The 23,577-nt window shown below is 41.8% G+C and overlaps 1 protein-coding gene, 1 long non-coding RNA gene and 3 other non-coding genes across 6 annotated transcripts; 3 read left to right on the forward strand and 2 right to left on the reverse strand.

Moving 5' to 3' along the window:
- The first annotated feature begins 868 nt into the window (after positions 1-868).
- Positions 869-8,063, forward strand: LOC115055159 (uncharacterized). 2 transcript variants are annotated; one of them, XR_003841664.1, is made up of 4 exons: positions 869-1,513; positions 4,119-4,222; positions 7,638-7,811; positions 8,004-8,063. It is a non-coding gene; the product is annotated as an uncharacterized LOC115055159 (long non-coding RNA). The 2 variants fall into 2 exon arrangements; XR_003841666.1 differs by lacking the exon at positions 869-1,513 and adding an exon at positions 3,490-3,749.
- A 1,992-nt stretch (positions 8,064-10,055) lies between these two features.
- Positions 10,056-13,488, forward strand: LOC115055974 (ribonuclease inhibitor-like). The gene is made up of 4 exons (XM_029522135.1): positions 10,056-10,108; positions 10,593-10,766; positions 12,368-12,541; positions 13,325-13,488. Exons 1-4 carry the CDS (start codon positions 10,089-10,091, stop codon positions 13,341-13,343), a joined length of 387 nt encoding a protein of 128 aa, XP_029377995.1. The 5' UTR covers positions 10,056-10,088; the 3' UTR covers positions 13,344-13,488.
- Positions 13,489-15,055: 1,567 nt separating this feature from the next.
- On the forward strand, positions 15,056-15,126 carry trnag-gcc (transfer RNA glycine (anticodon GCC)). The gene has a single exon. It is a non-coding gene; the product is annotated as a tRNA-Gly (tRNA).
- Positions 15,127-21,881: 6,755 nt separating this feature from the next.
- trnad-guc (transfer RNA aspartic acid (anticodon GUC)) lies at positions 21,882-21,953 on the reverse strand. Its single transcript has one exon. It is a non-coding gene; the product is annotated as a tRNA-Asp (tRNA).
- A 487-nt stretch (positions 21,954-22,440) lies between these two features.
- trnan-guu (transfer RNA asparagine (anticodon GUU)) lies at positions 22,441-22,514 on the reverse strand. Its single transcript has one exon. It is a non-coding gene; the product is annotated as a tRNA-Asn (tRNA).
- Between the last annotated feature and the right edge of the window lie 1,063 nt (positions 22,515-23,577).

Here is a 23,577-nt window from a genome sequence, read left to right on the forward strand (position 1 = left end):
AACTGTATCTGTCATAGAAGAAGACATTCATAAAGAGTTAAAGCAAATTCATTCAAAATGTCATACGAGGGGCTCGTCCAGGATTTGAAACTGGGAACTCTTGCACCCTGAGTGAGAATCATACCTGTACACCAACAAGCCCTGGAAGGAGGAAATGTTGATAGTGTCCATGGTTTTGCACACCACAATTGTCATCCAACAACATAATATTCCTTTATTTTGTTGTTTATGCTTTTATTGCTCACTGCTACAGTTAGTGAAATATAAAACACATATGAATTCTATTTTAATCTGTTCATTTTAATATTCCTGATCTGGTGGCAGCTGCAGCTTTTTTCTAATGTTAAAATGAATGAAGTCAGATCACAGACTGTTCTGTTGATGTCTGGTCCTCTGCTCCAGGTGGAGAGTCCTTCAGTTTGTGGAGGATTTCAGTGAAAATAAAGGATGAGGTCGTGTTGTGTGTATAGTGGCAGCATAAAGACTGCGTCCCGCTGTCTTACTCAGGCTGAACTACAGCGTCTATTCACGGGGGCTTTGACCTGCTCCGTGTCCGACCTGGGCCGGTGCACCCCTCCTTAGACGACCTGGTGATCCCGGGCTCCCCCCGGAGCACCATATCGATACCGAACTTAGTGCGGACACCCGATCGACATAGTCCGCTGCAGCCCAGAGCTCCTGAGCTCAAACGCTCCTCCAGCCTCAGCCTCCCGGGAACTTGGATTACAGGCGCGCGCCACCGCACCCGGCGAGGGACACACTTCCTGATCGGGCTTTTAGCCTTTATGGCAATGACGTCACAAAAGGCAGCAGCGCTTCAGACTCACACATCACTTCAAACCTTTGAGGAAGTGACACACAACTGTGAGGAGCACACGTGTTGACCGACACAGACGTGGTTTCAGAGACAAACAACATGGCAGTGAAGCGCACACTCTTATTTTGAAGGACAGTATTTTTTTTGTCATGCTTTCTTTTATTCTTTTGAGTGTTAATATTGTAGGAAGGAATTGTACAGTTACAGATGTTGATGTTCAGGTTTAAAACATACACAAATGCCGGGAGGGAGGTCTGCGAATCACCGGAAGTAGAATACATATTTTATTTTGTAATCTCCATTTACCGTCTTGCGCTGCATATTACTTCCTCTTGCTCGCGACTCTCCTTCCAGAAAATTACGCATTTCTGATGCTCTTTGTATTTTTTTTTATCGTTTTTGTTGTGTAAATTGAACTAAGTTAGTAAAAAATACTTAAAAAGTTGATGTAAACACAGAGTTAAATTGTAAAACTATATATTTTGTTATTTTCATGCATAATCTCGCTAATTAGAGGAGAAGTGGAGACGCATGAGTTGCTCGGCTGCTAATTAGCTTATAACGCCAGAGTGTGCTATTGAGACTGGATGCTAACAGGAGCCATGTAGTGACTGTGTTCATGGTGTTACAGAGCACAGAGGGCATGTAGGAGAAAAACCTGTCAACACCTGTGAATGTTTCTTCTCCACAATGCAGGTATGTGAGTTTATGCAAGTTATTCTTTTTTAGTGTTCTTAGGTTGCGGTACATTTTATTTAGTTGGGTTAGGGTTAGTTGTTTGTGCTCTTAAATAAAGCTGGTCCCTTCCGGGTACTTTTCCTGTGTGAGGGGAACAGATGAGCACAGGTGAACCCCATGTGAGGGTCAAACTCACAGCTTTCATATAATGAGACTGCAACATCTAGGCCTGGAAGTCAGCTTAAGTAAGAGTGAGATGGAGGAGACCTGTCAGTGCTGCTTTTCATGTAGAGCAGCTCTGTTTTAAAAAGTTGGAGGAAAAAGTAACATCGTTCTGCAGTTCTCTATCAGCAGCAGCAGCAGCAGGTACAGCTCTGAGCTCCGTCCTCTCCCTCCTCCCAAAACGGTCACAGTGTTCAAACTCACACAAGGAAACTGTTAGAAATTCGATGTAAAAAGTGTGACAGTGGCGTAACAAAGGTGGAGCTTATGTTTGCATCTGTGTGGGAAACAACAATAAAATAAACATAAAGATGGAGATTTACTGTGTGTTTACGTGGATCCTCCGGTTCCTCTTCCTCATCTTCACAGTCCGGTGTGTGTGTGTTCTGCTGTCAGTGTGGCTCCCTCCTGGGACTTCTTGAATACAGACTGGGTTTACGGTTTCCTGCTCAGAGCCTGTTTGGCCTCTCTGTGTTGTGAGTTGGCAGTGCGCCCTCTCCTCCTCTCCTCCACGCTGTTGGAAACGGCCCTCTGCCCAGTGGCTGTGCCTTCTGTGTTTCACAGTCAACAGGCTGCTGTTTTGTTTGTCCTCTCCTCATTGTGGCTGAACTAATCTGGTTCCTGAACCGAGCCATGTTTCAGTGGGTTTATTTATACCACCTACTGTTAGTTGTTTTAGTTTAATTTAGTTGGTGTTATTAATATGTTCTTTTCTGGGAGTTGGTTGAAAGAGGCTCCACACAGGCAGTCCTCCAACCCCACAGTTTTCTTTATTGATTTGATTGGATAACTGTTAGTGTGTTCTTTTGTAAGTTCTGTAAGAATTAGCGTGGGCGATTGTTTGACTTTATTTGGGAGAGCTTAGTTTTCATTATTTAGTTTTTGGGGTGTATTATTTAGGTTAGTTGGTGTGTGTCTTGTGTGAGTATGTTTTGAATGTGTGACCTGCGCCCAACCATTTTTCATGTGCTTCATATGTGTTGTGTAGAGAGGGGTTAAGTTCATTCATTTCTTTGGTCTGAAGCTACTCTGAAGCTGTTTTTGGTCGACAGTTAATTTTCCCAACACTATCCCATCCTTTGCTGCCACAAAAACAATGTTGGCAGAGTGAATGTTTGCTCTTAAGTTCTCTGAAGTTGCATTCTGTGGTTCGTCCAAGTAAAATGGATAACATGTTGCTCATGTTACCACATTACCTCAGACAAGATGACTGAGAAGCTTCAGGTAGATGCAACACACTAAGGTAATAAGGCTGGTTTGTCTCTAAACCTGAGTCTGTGACTTCAAATGAGAAGAGAACAGGAAAGAAACAACCATGGATACACTTTCTGCCCAAATGTGTTGTCACAATGCTTTATAGATGCAATACAATAAATATAAAATATCTATGATATTTATTTTGTGTTGGGTGTGTTTTAATGCATTATTGTGAGTTTCCTCAAGAATTCTCAGTGACAATGAGAAGCAGTTATGTGTGTCATGAACTGAAAGCTGTTTAATAATGTTTTTGTTTTTGTTAGCTCTGCCATGGGAAAGATCATAAATGCACGCTATGATAGAATCAACACAAAGCCCAGCTCTACCCGTCTGCTGCTCCCACCTAATCAGTGCAACCATCTCATTCCACTCATTTTCTGTCAGATTATCTTTAGCATCATGCATTTCTGGCATTTTGTATTTGGTTTGCACCTTTAACCGCCAGTCCTATTGAAGCAAAAAGTCGAAATTTCAATACTAACTGACTGTAACGGGTTTTAGGTTGAACCCAAATACAGTACAGACTGAGATCAAAGAAGAACAGTTCAACAGTTTATTCTGAAGCCCCTCTGGTGAGGGAACCCAGGCAAACAGGGGAGAGGTGAGGGGCCAGCAGCCAGAGGAGTCAGAGAGAGATGGTGGTCAGGTTATGTGGTCAGAGACAGGCAGGGTGAAATCCTGCCTAACAGCCTGGAAATGAATATGACAAAGCTTTGCAAGATGCTCAAGATAATCTGGCGGAAAACTGGTGGAATGAGATGAACGCACTGTTTAGGTGGGTGCAACAGGCGGGTAGAGCTGAGCAACTGGGTGTTTATCTACCTTCCTTCCTATCTCCTATTTCCTATTTATCTTCACTTTATTCCTATTTTAATATAAAATAGGATTCACAGAGGAAACTAATATATGAAATCAATAGACTTAAACTAGATTTTTTTAAGGTCTTTAAATGGTCACAACAAAGTAATCTTCAATTAAACAAATTTTTATCAACTTAGCTTTCATGGTGAAGGATAAGTTGATTTCCTTGGACTGGTATGCAGTGTTATTGTTGAGCCATGATAGAACAAACATGTCAGAACTGGTCTGAAACGTTGGATGAACTTGGATGAGTTAAAACTCGTTGTTGATGTTACACTCACAGACACCAGGACTGACGAGGGAGAAGAAGCAGCTTCGTCTCTTCAGATGTTACTTTGACACATGAAGCTGTAAAGTGACTAAATCAACCTGAAGTGAGTTCAGCAGGTGAGAATCTGTAAATGTCTGAAGAGGATCACTGTGATCACATTGTGCTTTTTGACTTAGATTTTCATGTTACTTTTGGTAGCAGATTGATTGTAATCTTTTTATTGTTGGACACTCCTCAGAACTCATCGACCTGTTAACTAAGAATCAGTGTGGACAGAGAGCAGGCGGCTCTTTTCTCTGCTGAACAATGAACAAGACAACAATATCCAGGAAAAAACATGGCATAAAGAGTTTAAATAAAATTTAATAGTCAGGATCTGAATTAAAGACTGATAAACATTTTAAAATAGGCAAAAACAAAACCGTAAGGAGCTTTTTTATTTTTAAAGGTTGAGGGAAATTAAATTTTATTTTATCTCACAGCAGCAGCCATCTGCACTGCACAGATTCTCCCTGCAGATGAGAATTTAAAGACCTAATCTATCAATATTTTATTAGGAATTTGAAGTGAATAGCTCCTTCGCTTCTTTTTGTTCTTTCTTCTCTAATATAAAGCAAGATTCAATTAGTAAACCAAAGATTTTGAATTGCCAGAGTTAAACCACAACACAATGTTTTTAATTGGTCGAAACAAATTAATCTGAAGTGAAACACATTTTTATCAGCTTTCATGATGAAGGTTAAGTTGTTTTCCTTGAAGCAATGTCCCGTCCTTCTGTTGAGCAATAACAGAACAAACATGTCAGAACTGGTCTGAAGCCTTGGATGAACTTGGCTGAAAGAATTTAACTCTTCCTATTAATGGCACACTCTTGAGTATTTCCAGTTACAGTGAGGCCATTGAAGGTTTAAAGCAGCATTCACTTGTTGGGATTTATGTGAATATAATTGTAATAATTGTATTATCATTTTTTATAGGAATTAAATCGCCACAAGTTGTTTGATTAATAATGTGACATGAATTAAATCGCAGCTCAATCAACACATCCTACATTTAGATACCACCATCTAGTGGACAGAGAGAAGAAGCACATCAGAACTGAGATGCATTTTTCTGAAACTTGTAGATTACTGATAGATCGGACTGATTTGTATGTGATATTGTGGAGGCACACTATTTAAATAATGTGTCAAAGAAACAAATGCTTAAGGTGCATCCTAAACATTAGATCAGAGAACCACCGCCTCTGGTCGGAGGTTTCCTGACACCAGGCTTACATGAGGGGCAGAAGGAGGGGGAGGAGCATGACAGGGCAGAGCTGTAATTACCACCACCAGGTGGTAATTACAGGTGGAGAGGTGGCGAGCCACATTAAAAAGGCTAAATCAAGTTGTTTAATGTTAGAATACAGGGAAACCAAATGTCCTTTCATGAAACTTTGCAAATTTACATCCAGAGCAGGATCAACGTTGGCTTTGATTCCCTTGCAGCAGTGGAGAAAGTGTCAGCGCAAAAAAAAAACACAGCACACAAACAAACAAACAAAGCACATTCACAGATCCCCCTCCTCCAGCTCCAGTCTGACTGTTTACATGCAGCAGTTGCTCAACCTTCAATCACATTATCTGGGTGTGTTAGTCCGACTATTTTCAGCTCAATTTCAGCTGAGCTAATGTGTTTACATGTACTTTAAAAGTCCACTTTTGGTTGGATTGACGCTATAATTCGTTTTTTTTAGGTGTCAAGTAAACGTGCTTACTGTCGTTCCACGTATCGCACTACTTACCGGCTTTACATTTAATGGTTTTATTTTGGTCCATCTAACAAACATTGCTGAGAATATGGAACACAACCTTGCTTTTCACAATTTCAATTCAAAAATAAAAATGGTAAGACCAAAATTGACTCATATTTTAAACACCACAAAATGGCTGCAGATTTGAACGATGAACTAATATCAAAACCTCTGTAATATAAAACATAACAATAACATAAACCAAAGACTACTGTGGCTACGCTCATACAGTGGCATGCAGTCAACATTACTCCCATGTTGACTGGTACTCCGGGTTGATTGTCATGTTTTTTTCTTTTTGACAGGCTGTGTGATCAGCTGATCTTCTTGTGATAAAACAGTTTTTAACGTTTTTCTGTGGATTGCATTTTTTACCAGGAGAAACCAGGAAAAAAACAAAACAAAACATTAATACAGACACCTTTCAGATTTTTTTTTTTTGAGATTTATCTGCATTTTTCCACAGCAGATGGGCATTTGTTTGTCTTATTTTCTTCACAAAATTCAATCTTACATTCTTTTTATTTAGTGTCAGTACGAAAGGCAATGGATGATGTGGCACTGTGACTATTATATTTGAATAAACACAGAGTCAACGTGTAATTCTTTATTTGGTGGCACCAACTGAAAGATGCCCACACTTGGGAACTCTTCCTTAATGGCATCATTATTGAAAAGTGAGAAATTCACAAACGCAAACAATGGTCAGTGAAAATCCACTTACGGGCTGTTGTCACAGGGAGCTTTGTGAACACTCCCACAGAGGTTAAATACCTGCATCTACCACCACTGTATTGTCAGACTAGTCAGACTGATGTGTTACGAACTGATGAAGCCATTGGGGCTTTTGATTCAATTGTTGGCTGGATACTGAGTCAACTTTTTCTTTATTTGGTGGCACTAACTCACAAAGGGTCCCACACTTGGGAACTCTTCCTAAATGGCACCAGGATTGAAAAGTCAGAAATTCACAAAAGTGATGGTTGTTAGTAACACACAGTTAAACAGGCTGAGTACCACTCCAAAGTTTCAAAGCTCCACCTGTCAACTCAAAGCAACCAGGTGACTCAGTCTGACTGAAGCAGTGACGTGTGTGTTTGGATTTACCGTATTTTCCGCACTATAAGGCGCACCTAAGAGCCTTCAATTTTTTCAAAAGCTGACCATGCGCCTTATAATCCGGTGCGCCTTATATATGGATCGATATTGATATTGATCCATATATATATCTGCCAGTGGATCGTAAATGCCTGGGCTGATATATCAGTCTCAACTGTGGTCCGAGCTTTCAGGAAGGCAGGAATTGTCACTGAACTGCCAGACAACAACAGCGACACTGACTCGATTAATGACAACTTTGATGAGACGGAGCCGGGCGTGTTGGATGCCGCATTCGCCCAGCTGTTCAATTCGGACACTGAAGAAGAAGAATTCGAGGGATTGGTAGATGAGGAATGAACTGATAAAGTGAGCTTTACGTGTTTCTTTTGTGTGTTTACAGTTGAACAAGGTTGGTCATATTGTGAATATGGACATTAACGCATAACGTAACGTAACGTAATCCCAGCCTCTACTGTAGCACCTTATAATGCGGTGCGCCTTATATATGGAAAAAGTTTCAAAATATGTCATTCATTGAAGGTGCGCCTTATAATGCGGAAAATACGGTACTTAGTATTTTTGGGTGTGTAGCTTTGGAACAAACTGTTTGTCTTGTTTCTTCTTTGTTCTGTCAGTCAGAAAATGTTTTCCTCTCAGACCGACTCCATCCCGAAGATGATGGACTGTGATGAGGAAGAGGAGGCCAGACCAGAGTCTCCAGGATCAAGCTGTCTGTCTCTGAAGTCTGACTGGTCCAAAGAGTTTAATCCTCCAGACTTCAGTAATGAACCTGGACCCTCAGAGACAAAGTAAGAGACTGTGAAGATGAGAGTAAAAATCCATCCATAGATATTCATGATCCTGAATCATCAGTGCAGATTCAGGAAGACACTGAGATGGATCTTCTGGTTTTATCACCAGAAACTACTGATGTTTTTTCCTAACCAAACATTTCATTACATTAGTCAGATCATGTCAGTTATAAAGAAATGTTTTCACAGAGACAGGAAGAGAAAAAGACATGTCTCTGAAGAGGAGCAGCCGTCCCACTGTGCTCTGTGTCAGGACGTCCTGAAGGATCCAGTCTCTACCAGCTGTGGACACTGGGTCTGCAGACAGTGCTGCACCTCACACTGGGACCAGTCTACTTCTTCAGGAGACTCCTCCTGTCCCCAGTGTGGACAAAGATCCAGAACCAGACCAGGTCTACAGACCAGCCCTGAACAGAGTGAGACTGAACTTCTGACTGACGTCTTTAGTTTCCATCAGATCCTCAGACTCTCTGTCTTCTGTCTGACGTTGTCTCTTCTCTGTCAGCAGATCGTGTTCTACAGGAGGTTTTAGATCAACATAAGATCAGTCTGAGGACCAGATGTCAACATGTGACTGAAGGAACAGGAACAGGAAGTGGAACCCTCCTCAACAGGATCTACACTGAGCTCTACATCACAGAGGGACAGAGTGAAGAGGTGAATACCCAACATGAGGTGAGGCAGCTGGAGACAACTTCTAAGAAGAAGACCCTCCATGATGCTCCAATCAAATGTCACCACATCTTTAAAGTGTCACCTGACCAGCAGAGTCCCATCAGACTGGTTCTGACCAACGGCGTCGCTGGAGTTGGAAAAACTTTCTCTGTGCAGAAGTTCAGTCTGGACTGGGCAGAGGGCTTGGAGAACCAGGATGTCAGTCTGCTGGTTCTGCTTTCATTCAGGGAGCTGAACCTGATCAGAGATCAGCAGTACAGTCTTCTCAGGCTGCTTCATGTTTTCCATCCAACATTACAGAAGGTCACAGCAGAGCAGCTGGCTGCCTGTAAAGTTCTGTTCATCCTGGACGGCCTGGATGAAAGCAGACTTTCACTGGACTTCACCAACAGGGAGGTCGTGTCTGACGTCACACAGGAGTCATCGGTCCACCTGCTGCTGACAAACCTCATCCAGGGGAATCTGCTTCCCTCGGCTCTGGTCTGGATCACTTCCAGACCTGCAGCAGCCAGTCAGATCCCTCCTTCATGTGTTGACAGGCTAACAGAAGTCCAAGGCTTCACTGACGCCCAGCAGGAGGAGTACTTCAGGAGGAGGTCCAGGGATGAAGAGCTGTCCAACAGAATCATCTCACACATCAAGACGTCCAAAAGTCTTCACATCATGTGTCAAGTCCCAGTTTTCTGCTGGATCATCGCTACAGTTCTGGAGCACATGTTGACTACAGACCAGCAAGGAGAGCTGCCCCAGACCATGACTGACCTGTACTCACACTTCCTGCTGGTCCAGACCAGGAGGAAGAGGATCAAGTACCATGAGGGACATGAGACAAGTCCACAGGAGCTGATGGAGGCTTACGGGGAAGTTCTTCTGAAGCTGGGGAGGCTGGCGTTTGAACATCTGGAGAAAGGGAACATCCTGTTCTACCAAGAAGACCTGGAGCAGTGTGGTCTTGATGTCACAGAGGCCTCGGTGTACTCAGGACTCTGTACTGAGATCTTCAAAACAGAGAGTGTGATCTTCCAGAAAACAGTCTACTGCTTTGTTCATCTGAGTGTTCAGGAGTTTCTGGCTGCAGTCTACATGTTCCACTGTCACACCAACAGGAACAAGGAGGTCCTGAAGGACTTTCTGGGAAAAAAACAGCAAGATTCAGCCCTGGAGGACTTCCTGATCACAGTCCTGGAGAAATCCTTTGAAAGTGAAAATGGTCACCTGGACCTGTTTGTCCGCTTCCTTCATGGTCTCTCTCTGCAGTCCAACCAGAGACTCTTAGGAGGTCTGCTGGGTCAGACAGAAACCAAACCAGAGACCATCCAGAGAGCCATCAACAACCTGAAGAAGATGAACAGTTATTTTATCTCTCCTGACAGAAGCATCAACATCTTCCACTGTCTGATGGAGCTGAAGGATCACTCAGTTCATCAGGAGATCCAGGAGTTCCTGAAGTCAGAGACCAGATCAGAGAAGAAACTCTCCCTGATCCACTGCTCAGGTCTGGCCTACATGCTACAGATGTCAGAGGATGTTCTGGATGAGTTAGACCTGAAGAAGTACAACACATCAGAGGAGGGACGACGGAGACTGATCCCAGCTGTGATGAACTGCAGGAAGGCTCGGTGAGTCCACTCTCATTCTCATCCATCCTTCTGAAGGTTAGTGAAGATGTTTTTAAATCAAATCTGATTCAGATGGTTTTTCAATGTCAGCTGTTTGTTTTCAGATTATTCAAATGCTGCCAGAGATAAATATTCACTTAGTTGTGTTTCTAGTGGAAATGCTAAAGACTGATGACATCAGCAGGTATCAGTGACTGATCATCTTCACAGCTTCACTGTTCACTGATCTGAACTCAGTGAAAATCAAAACCTAGATCAGGTCCCTGACAGACTGAGGACACATTTTATGTCTTCACCTGAAAATTGGATAAAACTCAGTGTGAGAGAGATGAGAACAAAAGTTCCATGTCAGAGTGAAAAAATTCAGTGAGAAGACAAAATCTGAATCAGAAGAGAAGTCTGAGTCTTTAGTCCTCAAACCCTCCAGACGAATATGTAGTTTCCTCTGTCGCAGTGACATATTGTGTAATGTGTGTCATCACAGACTTGTTGGTTGTGGACTCACAAAGACTGAGTGCAATGTTGTGGCTTCAGCTCTAAAGTCCAACCCCTCCCATCTGAGAGACCTGGACCTGAGTCAGAACCACATAGAGGATTCAGGACTGAAGCTGGTGTGTGCTGGACTGGAGAGTCCAAACTGTGGACTGGAGACTCTGAGGTCAGTTCACTGACTGGACCTGCTGTAGTTTGAATGTTGTGCTGTTGTTTGGATGATGTGTGTTTAGACATGATGGTGACCCGAAATAACACAAAGATCATTGAGGACATTTCTGATTTATTATCAATGATTTGATCTTCATCTTTTATTCTCTACTCAGGTTCGAGAACTGCAGTTTGTCAGAGATCAGCTGTTCTTCTCTGGTCTCAGCTCTGAAGTCCAACCCCTCCCATCTCAGAGAACTGGACCTGAGTGTGAACTGCCTGAAGGATTCAGGACTGAAGGATCTGTGTGGTTTTCTGAAGAGTCCTCACTGTAGACTGGAGACTCTGAGGTCGGACTGATGTTTTATTTCTGCTCTCAGATTAATATGATGTTACAGTTGTGGTGACTCTGACCTGCAGACAAGTTTATATTTGAGGGAAAATCCTGCAAAAAAACTGCATTTTAATCATTTGAAAATTACCGTATTTTGCGGACCATAAGGTGCACTGCATTATGAGGAGCAATATCAATTAACAGGTCTATTTTCATACATAAGGCACATGATAAAACATATAAAGCGAGGCACAGTATGTACCGTTATTACAAAAAGTGGTGGAGGTAAGCATACTGCGTTTACTATTCTCTGATTGACTTATCGTTGCCAGCAACAGCAAACAACCTGAAGTTAGTGGGACGTTGGAACAACATTGTCTCCCAACATTTGATTATAATTGGATTATGATATAGATTTAAAAATTGGGTTTATGTTAAAAACCTAACGTTGGCTCGATGTCTAATTATTGTAAAGTAACACTGACTAAATGTTGGATGATGGTTGCACTCCAGCACTACATAATTACTTATCTAACTTTGTCTGATGTTGCAACCCATATCCAACCAAGGTTTGAGTCAGTTCAGGTTTTTCAAATATTTAATTTTCTCATTAAATCTTGTCACTGTTTGTATTTGACTGTGGTGAAGCTGCTTCCTGTTGGTTCAGCGGTTTGAATTAAACTTTTTAAACTTCTACTTTCTAAACCTTCAGCTCTGAACAGATGATGAAACATTGAACACTTTCAAGCAGGAACTTTGTCTCCTAAAGTCACATCTTTTATTCTTTACTCAGGTTGGAGGACTGCAGGTTGTCAGAGATCAGCTGTTCTTCTCTGGTCTCAGCTCTGAAGTCCAACCCCTCCAATCTCAGAGAACTGGACCTGAGTGTGAACTACCTGCAGGATTCAGGACTGAAGGATCTGTGTGGTTTTCTGGAGAGTCCTCACTGCAGACTGGAGACTCTGAGGTCAGACTCATGTTTTATTTCTGCTCTCAGATTAATATGATGTTACAGTTGTGGTGACTCTGACCTGCAGACCTGTTAAATAGTTCAAAGTAAATTTTTACAACAGATTTTCAATCATTTGAAAGTTACATTTTAATTGTGCACAGTTTTTATTAATAATGTTGACAGTCTGAGTCAGTTCAGGTTCTTTCAGGTGTTGTTTCATTTTCTAAACTTCTACTTTCTACACCTTCAGCTCTGAACAGATGATGAAACATTGAACACTTTCAAACAGGAACTTTGTCTCCTAAAGTCACATCTTTTATTCTTTACTCAGGTTGGAGAGCTGCAGTTTGTCAGACATCAGCTGTTCTTCTCTGGTCTCAGCTCTGAAGTCCAACCCCTCCCATCTCAGAAAACTGGACCTGAATCAGAACGACCTGAAGGATTCGGATCTGAAGGATCTTTCTGGTCTTGTGAAGAGTCCAGACTTCAGACTGGAGACTCTGAGGTCAGTACAGTTGGACTCAGTTCATGTTCCTTTCAGTAATATTGTTTAAATCCAGTATCAGAGCAAAGACTCAGTGTTTCCTGTGAACCTTCAAACTCCTCAGTGAAGCTGTGAGAGGAAAACAGAAACAGATTTCAGGATTAGACAGAAAGACAGAGAGAAAACAGTCAGCCAATCAGATCAGTCAGAGGACTGTTGTGATCATGTGACCATCAAATGAAGCAGATTCCAGCTGAAGAACTCAGAGATGTTCAGATTCTGGTCCTCGTCCATCAAACTGTCAGATCTGAGCTGAGACTGTTTGTTCTCTGATCAGGTTCATCTGTCACAGCTCTGAGATCAGTCTGACTGAAAGCTGCACATCACTGATCTTCTTTCATCACACTGTCACCATGTGGTCTTTCTGCAGACCAGAATCCTGTCTGTCTGTCTGTCTGTCTGTCTGTCTGTCTGTCTGCCTGTCTGTCAGTCTGAGTCTCTCAGTTTAAATGGACCTTCAGTAAATCATCAGTAAAGTGATGAACCTTCATGACTCAGCTCTTTATCTCCACTGTGGACTCAGAGAAATGTGCTGAGTCAGCAGACTTGAGGTCTATGAGTTTCCAGCTCAGTGTGTTCACTCCAACACGTTAACATGAGCTGAGAGGAAGCAGCTGCTGCACATCTGGACTGAACAGGACTGAAGTCCCTGCAGGTCTTTATGCTGGATCTGCATCACTGACTGACAGCTGATGGACAGAGTCAGGAAACACTGATGGATCTGCTCTCTTCTTCTCTACACAGGTGCTGGACGTGGCAGTAAAGGGGAAGATGTGTGTTGACGGAGGATCAGCTGCTTCCTGATGATCCAGATGTTGCAGCAGCAGCTTGTCCAGACTCTGGACCATGTTCCTGGGAGGTGGAGAGGAGAGCTTCATCCAGCAGAGACTGACAGAGGAATCAGAACTGGTCTGAGAACAGAGTCCAGTCCACCATGATCCCAGAGACTCCTCAAGTCCTCCTCTCCTCTCAGCCAGCTCCTCCAAACTCCACCTGGGGTTTAGGTTCAGCTTCTTCTGGACCCTTTGGGCTGCTTTGGGAACATTTCTACAAGCATTTTTTGTTTATAAAAAACATTTCCTTGTGAAACATGTTACTGTCAGTCGGCATTGATTAAACTTTTAAATTGGCCCTTTCTTCACTTCATAAAACGTAAATGTTTTTTTTTTTAATGATGATGATGATGATGGGTGGGAGATATTGTTTATTTTTGTATTTTAATGTTTAAAACACTTTGTGCAACATTGCTATTAGTTTGAAAAGTTTTGTATAAATAAAATTCAAATGATTGATATAGTTCTCATATCAAGCTCATGTTCACCTTCTTTCTTTCACAGGGAGAACATGAAAGAAGCTGAAGCTGAACTCAGCCTTCCAACTTTAGTGCTCCGTGTCACAGACTGATCCATTTTCTGACGTTATAGTCCACACCAGGCTGCAGCCTCTCTGTGTGACACTTTGTTCATCATTATTTTCACACTTTAGTTCCTGCTTCTTTTCATTTAGGCTCCATGTAGGCTGTTCATGATGACTTTGTTTGTGTGTGGCTGTTTTCTTCTGAATGTGGGATCTCTGTCTGAATGAAAGTTTCACAATCACTGCCTCAGACTGCATTCAGAAGGAATTGTTGAAGTCATAGAAGCTGAAGAGTTGATGATCAGAGGCTGACAGCTAAAGGAAGCTAGAATGCACACTGCTCTCTGACAGAGTCGGCCTCCCTCCACATTTAGGAGGCTTTTTCACTTCTTACAACAGCTGACAAAGGGCTCATCTGGGATTTGAACCCCGGACCTGTCACACCCTGAGCCAGAATCATCCTGATTGTTCCTGGAATGGTTTGGTTAGTCAGAGTGTGTCTGTGTGTGTTCTTGTCTCTCTGAGTGGTTGGAAATGAAAATGGAGATCGGTAGAAGCAGATGACTCTGAGGATGAATGAATGTTTCACTGACAACATCAACAGCCGTTTACTCACCTCAAAACATGACTGTGTGACGTCACTGGAGATCAAAGGCATTTCCTGTCCTTCATCGCTCTCCCACGCGACACCAACTCAAACGTCACACTCGCATGAGATTCAGCCGGAACTGCGCATGCGCAGGAAGAAGCTCACGGTTGTCTCGCGAACAAATGAAGTGAAACACAAATCAGCTGTTATTAGACAGTTAAATTGAACTAAAACCAAATCTGTTGGTTTGTTCCGCCTTCTAAATGCGTCTTTTCCTGCTTTCGCTCATTTTTGGAATCACAACCTGAGCGTAGCTGCGCACCTCGTCCACTGTGTGTGTGTGTGTGTGCTCTCTCTGCTGGTCTGAGCTCTCAGTTCATTTAAATGCTTTGTTGGATCTGTCTGTCGGTGGAAACACGGTGGATTTACTGATATATGAAAGTGTCCAGCAGTCCATGATGGATTATTATAGAAAACAGGGCTGCGGACGCCTGGAGATTTTTGACGTAATGGTGAAAGCTGTTGAGTAAGCATTGGTGGTTCAGTGGTAGAATTTTCGCCTGCCACGCGGGAGGCCCGGGTTCGATTCCCGGCCAATGTAGAGTACCTTTTTACCAACATCCAGATGTTAGAAACACTGTGCTGCTTGGAAAATACAAGATATGAAAAAACCTGATAGACTTTGTGAAACAACCAGTGGAGCCCCCTGGTGGTCAGTAGAAGTGCAGCCCCTCTGAGCTGGTGGCAGACCAAGGCTTCAGTCTGCACACATCTTCCACATGTGATGGCACACACACTGTGTATTGTGGCAACATCCGTCCCCTCAGAGAGAATCTGCTCTTTAACCCTCCTGTCGTTTTCACCCCCCGCCCCTTACTTTAGTGTTCCTGCTCTGTTTGATACGGTGGCCGGTAAGTGCAAAACTAAATGACAAAGTGCCAAACACTTTTACAAAGCGTCAAACAAATGTACATGTTGGGAAACATTTTTACATTTTATTCAACAAAATTACAAAATAAAAACACTTTTACTACAGACAAAAAATGTACAAATCCCGAAACAAATTGACACGTGACAGATTCTTCCGGAAGGGGAATGTTCCAAAGTCCGGAAGTGATCCAGAAGAAGATTGACTGTGAGCTCAAAATGTTTGTATCGGTTTGTGTGGCGGGAAAACTTTGCAGAGTGAAAGTTTATGGCAGCATGGAGTAAATGATGTTTTGGCCGTTTTGTGGAAACAGCTTGAGCCAATTTACGCGGTTGTGTTTTCCGTGCGGACGATCTGTAGAATGTTTAACGTTGATGAACGGACCAGACGGAAGGAGCACGCGCACAGGAGACATCTAATAAACAGCCGGAAAATGCTAAACAAGCTAAGTGTAGCATCGCGCTAACTAGCTGAAGCCGCTGTCAGACATGCAGTGAATTAAAGTGCACCGTTTCATTTAGCAGCCAATCGTTGTCTTCACGGAATAGCAACGCGTTTAATTAGTATGTGTTGCTAGTTTTTTTTTTTTTTTTTTTTTATGTTATGCTTTCAGTTATGCTAAATGCACAATTGTTGCTGATTGTTTTAGCTGCTGCTAACTTTCTGTTTTGATACGGAACTCCGTTCATTCCAGCAGAACAATCATGAACATCATATAAACAATTCATGGAGGACAGAAAGTCAAAATCAAAAGAACTGTGGGCAGGAAAAGGAAACAGGTCCAGGTACGTGTGTGGATATATCTGTAAAATATGGAAGTACATATATATGTGTGTGTGTGTGTGTGTGTGAAATGAATGATATCTTTTTGTTATTTTAGCAGATAAACATGGATTGATGGCGCCACATGGAGCTGATTTAAAAGCTCAGAGAGGGAAAACACTCCCATTATATACAGATCCGGAGGTAGCAGCACCTGATCTACTGAAGCAAGCTGTCCAAGAAATGAGAACATTTAACAAGAAGATGGATGAAGGCGCAGACCTTCTTTTGTATCCAGACTGTTCAGAGGTGCTCCATGTGCCTGGGTCAGAAAGCCCATTCAAACTGGCAGAATATAAAAAGGAAATAGGAAAGGCACTTTTTTCATTTGCCTAGAAACACACTTTAGAGGAGGTTTGTGGATCTCTTCATTCAATATTTTTACATATTTATTTACTCTGATGTAGCATAATTAATAATGTGTTGTTTGTTTTTACTACAGAGGTTGATACATCAGACTCTGATTCTGAAATTGTCATCACATCGAGGAGCAGAGCTGAATTCAATGCAGCTGACACTGTGGTACGTTCATTTTTACATTTTGTACTTTGTTTTTTTCATTTATTTATTGATAGGATTTGCATTTTGTTTCAGGCATTAAGTCTAAGAACCAAGTCTTGATTATTTGGCATTTACTATTCCAATCAGACACCCTGATAACCTTTCACCATTGATATATACTGTATGTGGTGAGGGAACAATAATGGAAGCTGTTTAAAGTTGCTGACAATTGTGTGCTTTTCTTCTCAGGTTTTTGAACCAAAAAAAACACAGTTCTCCCAAACGCAAACCTGAAGATAAAGGGTAGGTATTAGTTTTTACAAAAGAAGTAATTTGTCTTTAAGTTGTTGATGTGATTGTGATGAACATGTGGTAGAAACTACCATACGTGTGATATCATTTATAACAAAATAATCTCTTATTTATAAATCTGATGGTTCCTCTCTACCTCTAAATGTTACTCAAAGCTCTGTTATACTCTGTATCATAAAGTTCATCAGTTTATCAATTTTATCATGTTTCAGAGATTCATCCACAGCTCAGCCTGGACAGGTATTAAGGCAGATTATGGCAGCCTGATGTTCTTTGCTTTCAGTGTGTTGTTTCAGACATTTTCATTTGTTTTTCAGACAGTAATATCTGACACTGAGGATCTGGATCCACCTGAAACAAATCCAGTCAGGACTACTTGCTCTGGGTAAGTAAAAAAACAACAGCGACTCACTTAATTTTAATTTTACTTTATTGATTACATGGGAAAGATATTTGCATTTGTAAGATGTTCAACATATTCTGAAACCTGTGACATGCTGGTAAAATTCACAGATGATGCTGTTTTGGAAGAAGGAATTGACACAGGTGGGCCGAGACGAGAGTTTTTAACTCTACTAATGAAACATCTGAAAGACCGGCCCATTTCTGATGGACCAGAAGGACATCAGTTCTTGGTGTACAATGCAAATGGTATGAACAGGGTTAGATGTAAACAACACTAATGGTTAATGATCATTAACTTTATACATCACATGACATACGCTTTGTTACTTGAACTATTTTTCAAAAACGTTTCATCTCAGATTGAGAATGTTTCTTCAGTGGATGCTCTGTGAGAATGCATCATGAGACACAGCACAATGTTACAGACAGCAGGCTGTCTGAGACGTGTTGCTCCTGTTGAAGAGAAGAAAGAAATCGTGTCAGACTCCCTCCGATGGTACATTATTGACCGCAACCCATCTGTAATTGACAGGTAAGATCATATTTGTAATGATGTGATTTTTATTTTTTTGTGTTTCAGATATTTTAGTTTGAAATGCCTCATCATCCCCCTCTGTGGTTTATTAAGAATGTATATTCTTTAGCTCTGAGTCAGTGTGTCAGAATGTGTGCCTTAGTTTAGTATAATTGCTGTGTGATGTCTGTCTCCCCTTCCTCTGTCTTATGCCAATCAAAAGGTGCTCATGTCATTCCAGTCTTGTGTTTGTGTGCGTAATTCTTGCAGTCTGTAGAGTAACAATTACCCTGCCAAGTGCAAAGCAAGACACAGAGTTCTTCTTTAAATCAGTAATGTTCAACACAACCATTTTTACTCATTTCTATATGTTTGGGTGGATAGTCATTTTAGAAAACATTGAAGTTTCTTTAGGTCATTTAAATGTGAAACAATGTTTGTGGTGACTTTTTAGATTCAAAGATGGTCTTTCAGCTCTTCAGTTTCTGACTGCACTGCAGCAACAGCCTACTTTGCTGGCCCCTGTCCTGTGCCACTCTGAAAAGCCACTCACTGGTCTGGAACTTGAGACTCTTCAAACCTGACCTCAGTCCATCAGGAAGTAACAGGAGACTTAAAGAAAGTCAAACTTTGGGCTACTGGGCGGACTGTGTCTTTTATTGTGAAGGTTTGTAAATCACATTTTTTTTTTTAAGAATTTGTTGAGAAAATACATTGCCAAGATGTAACTGAAAGTTTTTCTTTGCAGAAGGTCAGGCTGCTGTGTCTCTGGAGGATGTTTTGATGTTTGCAGCTGGGCTGACTTCACCTCCCTCATCCGGATTGGAACCATCGCCAAGAATAGAGTTCCTGGATGACTCTCCATTCCCAGTTCCCAATACATGTTCAAACACATTGAAATTAGCACTCCTAGATTCACACACTGTGACTTGTAACTGTAACTGTAACTTGTAATTGGTCTCGAGACCAGACTCTGAAAAGGTGTTTTTTTTTTTTTTGTTTTCCCTCACAGTTCAGATTTTCACCGTTAAGTTTCAGACAAAACACATTATTTCAAGAGGTTTTGTATTCCATACTTACAAAAATATAGGACTCATTACTTTGCTATAATTTTTATCAATTGATTTCAAACACAGCAAAAATGAAGCTGTGACACTTGGTGTTCAGACAGACTGCAGTGTTCCACCACTCCAAATCAGATTTCATAGCTTGTCGTTCACTTTTCCTTGTGATGTTTCCAAATGATTCTGGTACCTGTTCATCTGAAGAAATGAAACAATGGGAATGCAAATGTTATGTTTACAAACAATAAAAAATTGCAAATATTTCCTTCTGATTGCATCTGTGATAGATTGGTTATGAGTTTTTTCCAAACTATTTTAAAACAGAAAAATTGCATGTTTTTCAGTCATGGCAATATTTGATTCAATTCTGTGTTACTTGTCTAATACCAAATCACAACACAGTCTTATCATGGCTCTTGACATGTATATTTAAAAATTAATTTAAAAAATAAATAAATAAATAAATAAAATAGAAATAGGACAGAAACCCCAATGAGTAAGCACTTGATAATGCAGGAAGGGAAAATTCCCTTTCTCACTGACTCACAGCTGAGCAGTTTCTTTCAGCTTCATGTACAGTTCTGTTGCAGACTCCCAGTTCTCTGGCTTCTGTAGTTGTTTGTGCTCCATAACAAAGTCAAAGTCCTCCTGCATGTTTGAGTCCCCACATGGAGCTATTGACAGGCTCGCCTCTGGAACAGCATCCAAATCAGCTGGTTCAATCTCAAATCCAGTCTGTGGAGCCAAATCTGTGTTAGATACAATAAATAGCATTTATATTCAATCAATATAATAATAAAAGAAAACATAGAAACATCAATCCATCACCAATATTACCTGTGTGGTCAGCAGTACAGTTCATTGGACATGACGCTGTTCTGGAAGTGTGAATCCTGTTACTGTTCCACAGTCTCACACACTCATCCAACATCACCATAGCAACATCTCAGAAGGCACTGATGCTCATGGCTCCCGTTGAAGTATCCAGCAAACAACTCCATCCAGAACTGAGACCTGTAGAAATGGATAGAATCGGAAGAAAATATATATTATTAGTAGAAGTGGGACTCATTAAAATCTAATTCATTAAAGGCTTTGTAATGAATGAATTGAAATGAACACGTTAAAGTCCCAGCCTCAATTATTATATATGTTTAGAGGAGTTAATCTGCGACAGAACATAAAGATAAAAATCAAATGAAAGGTCAGTCATAATAAAATGACTTCATGAAGGCCACTTACCTTCCCCTTCTAAATATGGCCCACCAGGATTCAACACGCTGCTTATTCGTGGATGAGCCATACATGTGGCTGGACGGCCCAGAGCAGCAGTCATCATGATGGAGGCGTAGGGGAGACTGAATGGCAGCCATAATGCCATTCTCCGTGCCACAATCAGTCCTCAGTCTCATGAGAGGAGATTCTCAGCGATCACTGTTGGCTTCTTGTTATTTGTCGGTCCACATTGGAGCCACAGCACTTTAGGTGAAAAAATCCATCCATGCGTCCTGAGAGAGCCAGTTTATCAGAACCATCTGCATGCCACATACAGTTCGCTCCCATTGAGTAGCAGCTTCTTCTTAGAAACCTTCTGCGTGCTCTCTCATTCATCACATCATCTCTCTTCACTCGAAGATTGGACTTTTGTCTGAGTACCTGCCACATCGTCCGATAGCCAAACAGTTGTCCAGGTCCACGAAGTTCCAACCTGATGGCGTTTGGAGAGGAATCATCCTTTGAAGAGTCCGCAGGCTGATGTTTGCACCGTGTAAACTTCACATCATGCTTCAGTAGATCAGGTGCTGCTACCTCCGGATCTGTATATAATGGGAGTGTTTTCCCTCTCTGAGCTTTTAAATCAGCTCCATGTGGCGCCATCAATCCATGTTTATCTGCTAAAATATCAAAAAGATATCATTCATTTCACACACACACACACATATTTACTTCCATATTTTACAGATATATCCACACACGTACCTGGACCTGTTTCCTTTCGGCCCACAGTTCTTTTGACTTTGACTTTCTGTCCTCCATGAAACGGTGCACTTTAATTCACTGCATGTCTGACAGCGGCTTCAGCTAGTTAGCGCGATGCTACACTTAGCTTGTTTAGCATTTTCCGGCTGTTTATTAGATGTCTCCTGTGCGCGTGCTCCTTCCGTCTGGTCCGTTCATCAACGTTAAACATTCTACAGATCGTCCGCACGGAAAACACAACCGCGTAAATTGGCTCAAGTTGTTTCCACAAAACGGCCAAAACATCATTTACTCCATGCTGCCATAAACTTTCACTCCGCAAAGTTTTCCCGCCACACAAACCGATACAAACTTTTTGAGCTCACAGTCAATCTTCTTCTGGATCACTTCCGGCATTTGGTACATTCCCCTTCCGGAAGATTCTGTCGTTTGGAAATTAGTTTCGGGATTTGTAAAAGTGTTCTGCCACTTGTAAATTAGTTTCGCAACTTGTACATTTTTTTGTCCGTGGTAAAAGGGTTTTTCTTGTGTAATTTGGTTTAATAAAATTTAAAAATGTTTTCCAACATGTAAATTTGTTTCACACTTTGTAATTTTGTTTTGCACTTACCAGCCACCGTAGTTTAGAGTTGGGGTGCACGCGCTTAACTACTCGAACTAACTCAGATCTGCTGTTCTGTCTTGACATGAGACAGGCAGGAAGTCGGACTTTCTAAAGCCAAGAGAATCCGGTTGCTTTTCAAAATAAAACTGCTGTCTGCGAGTAGGACGTTGCTGACCAGAGAGAGTTCACTTCTGTCACTGAGCTATTAAAGAAAAACACACGTGCTCTCCCCGTCGGGGAATCGAACCCCGGTCTTCCGCGTGACAGGCGGAGATACTGTCCACTATACTAACGAGGAGCTGGAGAGAGAGACATCACGTGGTGTAACTTCACATCCCCCGTGGAATAACTAAAGGAGAATAAAGTTATTTCCTCCCAGTTTCTATCCAGAATCATCATCAGCACAGCTTCTGTCAGGAACATCTGTTTGTTACTGACAACATCTGGATTACAGATGACACATCAGACTGATATTATCTGTGTCATGGTGTTCAGAGATTTCAGCAGCTCACATCCAACACAGAGACTCTGAGCAGGCCCACCTGGTCTTAGACCCAGACCCAGACCCAGACCTAAATCCAAACCCAGGAGACAGAGGTTGAGTGAGTCAGTGAGGAAGAAGCTGCTCGTTCTCCTTCAACAGTTTGATCTGAGGAAAAGTCACTTCCTCTTTTCAGGAATCAACTTCTACCATCTGTCCACTAGATGGAGATAACTGAGCATCAACGTAAAAATCCTCCGTTCTTCCATGTGTGAACTATAATACCAGTGAATTAAACAAAGATCGTCCCTGGGTGGGCTCGAACCACCATCCTTTCGGTTAACAGCCGAACGCGCTGACCGATTGCGCCACAGAGACAAGTTGACCAGTTTCTGTTACAGCCTGCTGTTCCAACTATAATTATCCTAAATGTTGCTAGTCCATCGCCTTAACCACTCGGCCACAACACCCACACACAGGAAAGCTCCCGTGACTCAACATTTTCCAGCCTGAATAGTTTCCTCCTCAACTGTTACCAAACTGTTACCTTAACAGGTGAAGGTTCATTCTGATGGAATGAACTGTTTCTACACAAGCTGCATGAATGTGACACAGAGCTCATGTTTAAAGTATTTTTCTTCAGTACTCTTATTGTGGATGGGGCACTGACTGTTGACATAAGTGCAGGTGACCTAAATTCAGCAGCATCATCAATGTCCTCATCTCATCCAAAAGGCTTCATCAGACAGATCGGTGTTGCAGGAGCTCAGATGCTACCTGGTTAGCTAATGCTGCCAGACCATGCAGAGGGTGTAGGTCAGTGGTAGAACATGCACTTCCCATGTGTAAGGGTCTATTTACCACATCTTACATTATGAATGAGGCACTGCTGGGATTTGAACCCACAATCTCCTGTTTATGAGGCAGGTGCTTTGACCAGCTAAGCCACAGCAGCACTCTGAAGGAGATGTATATACAGAGGATCTGGTAATGGAAGTGTAATGTGTATACTGCAGCTGAGGTTGATGGTAAAGTGGTTTGTTTTAATTCAGGACTCTGCATCTACCTGAACCTGTTTGACTGCAGATGTGCATTTTCATTTGGACCCCAGGAAGAGTAGCTGCTGCCTCAGTGACAGCTAACGGGGATCCTAACAAGTGATAAACAATAAACAGACATTTCCAATCATCATCAAAATGTATTCTGAAAATACCCCCAACATACGTGGCTGACCATCATGACTCTTACCAAAGTTTCTTTAGCATAAAATAAACTGTCACATTAATGTCCTGAATGTGCTGTGTGTAAATAATGAGGTTCATAAAAACAAAGTCAGAACCAGAGCTCAGGCTGTTGGTACACAAACAAAGAAAGGCATACTTGTGGATTCACAAGATTATATCAGGATCTGACCTTTTCCTGTTCCATCAGTAACCATCAA

This window comes from Echeneis naucrates, chromosome 2 (assembly GCF_900963305.1).
Source record: "Echeneis naucrates chromosome 2, fEcheNa1.1, whole genome shotgun sequence".
NCBI lineage: Eukaryota > Metazoa > Chordata > Actinopteri > Carangiformes > Echeneidae > Echeneis > Echeneis naucrates.